Below are 4839 nucleotides of genomic sequence, written 5' to 3' on the forward strand. Positions count from 1 at the left end.
TATATCAATATATTTTATGTAATAATATTAATAACTAATTATTCCTAATTCAAAAGTCCAGAGTATACATTTACTATACTTAAAAGTATACTTTTAGAATTTAACATATTTTCATGACACCAGTGGCATAGATAACCATTCCCAGGTGAAGCACAATCCTAAACCAAGACCCAGCTGACATAGAAGGTAGCGGATCTGACACAAGATAAGAGGTAATAAAATGTCAATAGAGTTAAGACTACAAAGAAAGCACTTTTTTTTTCCTAGAGGAGAGTTCTCTTTCCCAAAGAAGCATGCTCATTCAGAAATGTGGTGGGAGATTCAAAAGGATAGAGGGGTGAAAAATTTACTATTTGAGGGAAGAGGGGAGTGAAACAGAGGAAGAAGTAACGGCATTCTCAGGGCTGCGTTACAGAGTCCAGTACAGGTAGAAGAGTGAGGCCGTAGTAGCTTGGGGTATCTTAAACTTACCTGGAGAAGTTGAGGTATCTTGAACTTACCGGATGAACTTACCTGTTTCAATTTTTTTTGGGGGGGAGAGGGATGAATAATAAATAATTTGAAATAAATTGCAAAAATTCATTAATAATATTTTTTTTATTTGATTTTCTTCCCATTTTGTGTTAAATCATTAACTGAAATAGTTATCATTATTTACTATACAAAGTAAAAAGGTCAATATCATGTAATACCATACTGATAGAGAATCAGTAGTACTATAATATTGTTGAAGTATAGTATACTGTTAAGCCACACACTTCATTTTCATTTTATTTGTACTGACTTTAACAAAACAGAACAAGAAGTATCATATTTTTTTTGCGATAATCTTCTGGGTGGAACAGACAAAGAACAGTTGAAGCAAGAATTTAATATTAGGATTAAATTTCTAAATATACCATAATTGATACAATTATTAACTTTTTAGGTTCTAATAGTCAAATCTGTTGCTCATACTTTGGCTGTTGATGGTACGAATACATCACTGCACTTTGTGTGTAGTGGTAGCATAGTGAGTCCACAGTTCATTCTTAGTGCAGCTCATTGCTATGTAACAAAGTAAGTATTTAACAGTATTGTTCTCTGAATAATTTATGATTACTCTATTATATTAAAATAATAATCAATGGGTGGCATAGTATTGCAGATAAAGGGCTGGGTTCCCAAGCTGATGGAATCTTCTTTAAATTCTGCAATGCTAGATTGGAACACTAAGTATTCACTATATTTAACACTTGTATGTTCTATATACTTGTCCTCGACTTTCTGAACTCATCTTCCTGATAAAGGCCTTGAATTTAGCAGAAACATCAGTTCACACATTCAAAACTACTTTGAACACTTGTACTTACATCATTGTAAATACAAGGACTGTCCAGAAAGTAACAGAAGTTTTGGTCTATCATGGCGATGGATAGGGGTAGAGCCGCCATCTTGGTGTCTGAACATTCTTACATTCAGCAGGCATCTAGCTGTTGTAGTGTGAGGACTGTGCATTCCTCACTTTGCTCTCTGTGAGTCGTAAAAATGTGCCCTGAAATAGAAAATCATCAGCTTTGAGATGTTTATGGGTAGAGGATAATGAGTGAGGCAATGGTGCATTGATTTTAAAAATGGCCGTACCAGTGTTCACAACGAGGACCGCAGTGGTAGGCCTAGCCTTGTGACTGATGACCTGGCAACGCAAATCAATGACGAAATTCATGAAAACAGTCGTTTCACGATTACAGAACTGTTGGAAAATTTTCCCCAAATTTCACGGAGTTTTGTGCATCAAATTGTGGTGGAGAAGCTTGGTTACCTTAAATTTTGTGCTCGGTGGGTTCCGAAAATCCTAACGGAAGACCATAAAAAACAGAGACTGGCTACAGCACTGACCTTGCACCTTGAAGAAAGGTCATGGCTACTGTATTTTAGGACTCCAAAGGACTGCTTCTCGTTGATTTTCTGGGACGTGGAGTAACAATCAACTCAGAAAGGTATTGTGAAATACTAAGAAAGTTACGGCGTGCCATACAAAATAAGCGTCGGGGGAACCCTTAGAACCAAGGTGTTTTTTCACAACGCACGGCCAATCATACCTGGGCACTCTTGGATGGTTTTGGATGGGAGGTGTTTGGCCATCCACCATACAGCTCGGATTTGGTGCCGAGCAATTACCACCTCTTCCCTGCGATGAAAAATTGGCTCGTTAACAATGCTTTGATACTGACGCCAAACTGCATGCCAATGTAAACCAGTGGTTGAAATCGTAGGCGGTAGATTTCTACAGAGAGGGTCTCAGTTTGAATGGCAATTATGTAGAAAAATAGCTTAAGAGTGTACCTTTCAAATGTATATAATAAACTTTGAGTTTTTCGATTTGTGAATTGTTTATTTCAAAACATGTGTTACTTTCTGGACAGCCCTCTTATTATCTAGGTAGGAAATTAGTTTGCTTAGTCATATTAGAAACAGAGTTTGGCAGACTCTTCTGGGTGAAATAAACAAGTCATAAGAAACAAACTGTCTTCAAAACATAATGTCTACGTACCTATCTTTCTTGGATGCACTATTACCCACGGTAAGTTTTAGCCTCCTCAATGAGCCATCGCCATTTGGATCTGACTTGTGCGACCACTTTGCAGTTTCTAATCTGAAGGAGTATCTTCTGCAATACTATTAGACAACCTCAGCCTAGATCCTCCAGCTCTTTGAGATCAATAGAGTAGTTCCTCACTCAAGTATTTTCCTTGTTTCTTGTTCTTGTCCATTCATTCTAATCATGTAGCCTGCCTAACTTTACAAATATAATGTGTCTAGTTCCTCATAAATATCCTTTAGATCCCTGTTCTGATCCAATAATACTTTATATACAGAGTTGAGTCTTTCTACTATAGGACTTTTATCTCCAACTCCAGTGAGCATATATCTGGACTTGCTTGGTTTATAGAAAGTCGCAAAGATGAAGGAAACAAAATCTATAGTTCAAAATGAGGCATCAATACCAGTGTCTACTCTCTGCGTACTTGTAGAAGAATGATTTATTTCATTTATAACATTAAAACTTTAATCTTTAATTATAATTTTTTTTTTTTTTTAGGGATGATGGTTTTGTTCTTTTTGGAACAAACAATAAACCAACCATGGATGAAAACATTTCAAAATTGTTTGAAATTCTAGTTAAAATAAGTAAAATCTTTCTTCATCCTCATTATAATGCTCTGAACAATAATAATGACATAGCACTCTATAAATTAGCAATTAGGCTCAATGAAAAGGAAAGACCAATCTGTCTTGATACTGGAATTTCTCTTTTTAATAAGACGATAATAGGAACAGGTTTTGGAATTAAAAAAGGTATTAAAAAAAAATATTTATGTATATGTAATGAAAAGAAATATTTTATCATAGAAAACCATTTAGTTCTTGGATAGTAACCCATTTCATGAATAAATCATAATAAGATATCTGATAAAAACACTCTAGTTACAGGCTCAATTTATCTCTTGGGTTTTGTTCCAAATTAATATTTTTCTTTTTAAGGATAGAGAGTTTTAGTTTTTGTTTTTTGAAACTATCCTTTATTTTGGAATCTTACTCTATATAACCTTGTTTTTTTAAAATTAACGATTCAATCCCATTCCCCAACTCAACTAAGTAGCTGAAATCCCTGATATCACATGATCATATATACATAAAACTTTTTATTGTTATTATAAAGAACATGGTCAGGGGTCCGGTCAAAAGAAAACAAAAAATAATTAACAACTATTTATTTGTACTTCATCAGGGCTGTTTCAGTTGAAATAGTATTTCAAAAGTTTTAACAGTATTTCCAAACAGTGTGTTGTTTGACTGTTTGGAAAGATCTCAACTAAAACAGCCCTAGCTCTGAAAGTGGGGCGGAACATTGGCAAATCAATACTTGTAAACTATTTTTTGTTTTCTTGTGACTGCACCTCTGACCAGCTTCTTCATAATTTGAAATAATATGGTAAATTATTTATATATATATATATATTTTGTAATAATCAAAAATTATTTTTAAAAAAATAAAAAAATTTCAAATATAAAAGATAGCTTGGGTTAAAATTAACAGATAATAGAATTTTATTTAAATTTTATAACATAAGAGGCTTTTTTATCAGGGCGGGTTTCCTGGCAATCCGAAACAGATGACACTTCACTAATAATAACACTTAAACTTAATTAATGGCTATTCTTTCTACTAATACCATAAATTTCAATTAAAAACAAAACTAACCAATCACACAATCTTCCTTTGATGATATATGACTGTTGACATCCTCTTGTCCATGACGCTATGTCCAACTCCTAACAATGGCTTCCAGTCCTTCCCGCTTCTAACCGAACGGGCGTCTTCTCCCCAAGCCAGCAAAATCAAGAGTCCCGTTTCCTCTCTTCTATTTTTAATGTTCACTGGTCGATCCAAAAATAATCGATTGTAGTACAATCGCTCTGCTTTATTTGCTATGATTTACGATGTAAATAGTTTATTGATAATTGTTATGTTCTTCTATTTCTTCTTTGATTATTCTTTAATTAATACAATTTTTCTATAATTAACATCAAAAGTTGAAAAATTTCAATCTATCGCAACACAAACAATTCAATGAGCACTTCCGAAGGACGCGCACCGCCATCTTTCTTGTTTTGAACAGCGTATTTATTTTAGACAATGAAAACTGGTTACCTTGCTTTTTGATTTAAAATAACAAATAAACAATTTTGAAACGATATAGATAAAATAAAAACCATAACCATAACCATAACTAAAATCATTTATCTATAAATATCAACTATTTATTAAAAAAGAGGATATTACAATGTATATAT

The 4839-nt window shown here is 33.6% G+C and overlaps 1 protein-coding gene across 4 annotated transcripts in view; it reads left to right on the forward strand.

Moving 5' to 3' along the window:
* Nucleotides 1-4839, forward strand: part of LOC106690899 (ovochymase-1) — a 29622-nt gene that overhangs the window by 20515 nt on the left and 4268 nt on the right. For all 4 annotated transcript variants that reach the window (XM_014436495.3, XM_014436493.2, XM_014436492.1 and 1 more), the window contains 2 exons: nucleotides 929-1059; nucleotides 3083-3339. In XM_014436495.3, coding sequence (XP_014291981.1) covers nucleotides 929-1059; nucleotides 3083-3339 — 388 coding nt within the window. The remainder of the gene's footprint in view (nucleotides 1-928; nucleotides 1060-3082; nucleotides 3340-4839) is intronic.

This window comes from Halyomorpha halys, unplaced genomic scaffold, assembly GCF_000696795.3.
Source record: "Halyomorpha halys isolate HHAL.00 unplaced genomic scaffold, Hhal_1.1 Scaffold1957.1, whole genome shotgun sequence".
Taxonomy (NCBI): domain Eukaryota; kingdom Metazoa; phylum Arthropoda; class Insecta; order Hemiptera; family Pentatomidae; genus Halyomorpha; species Halyomorpha halys.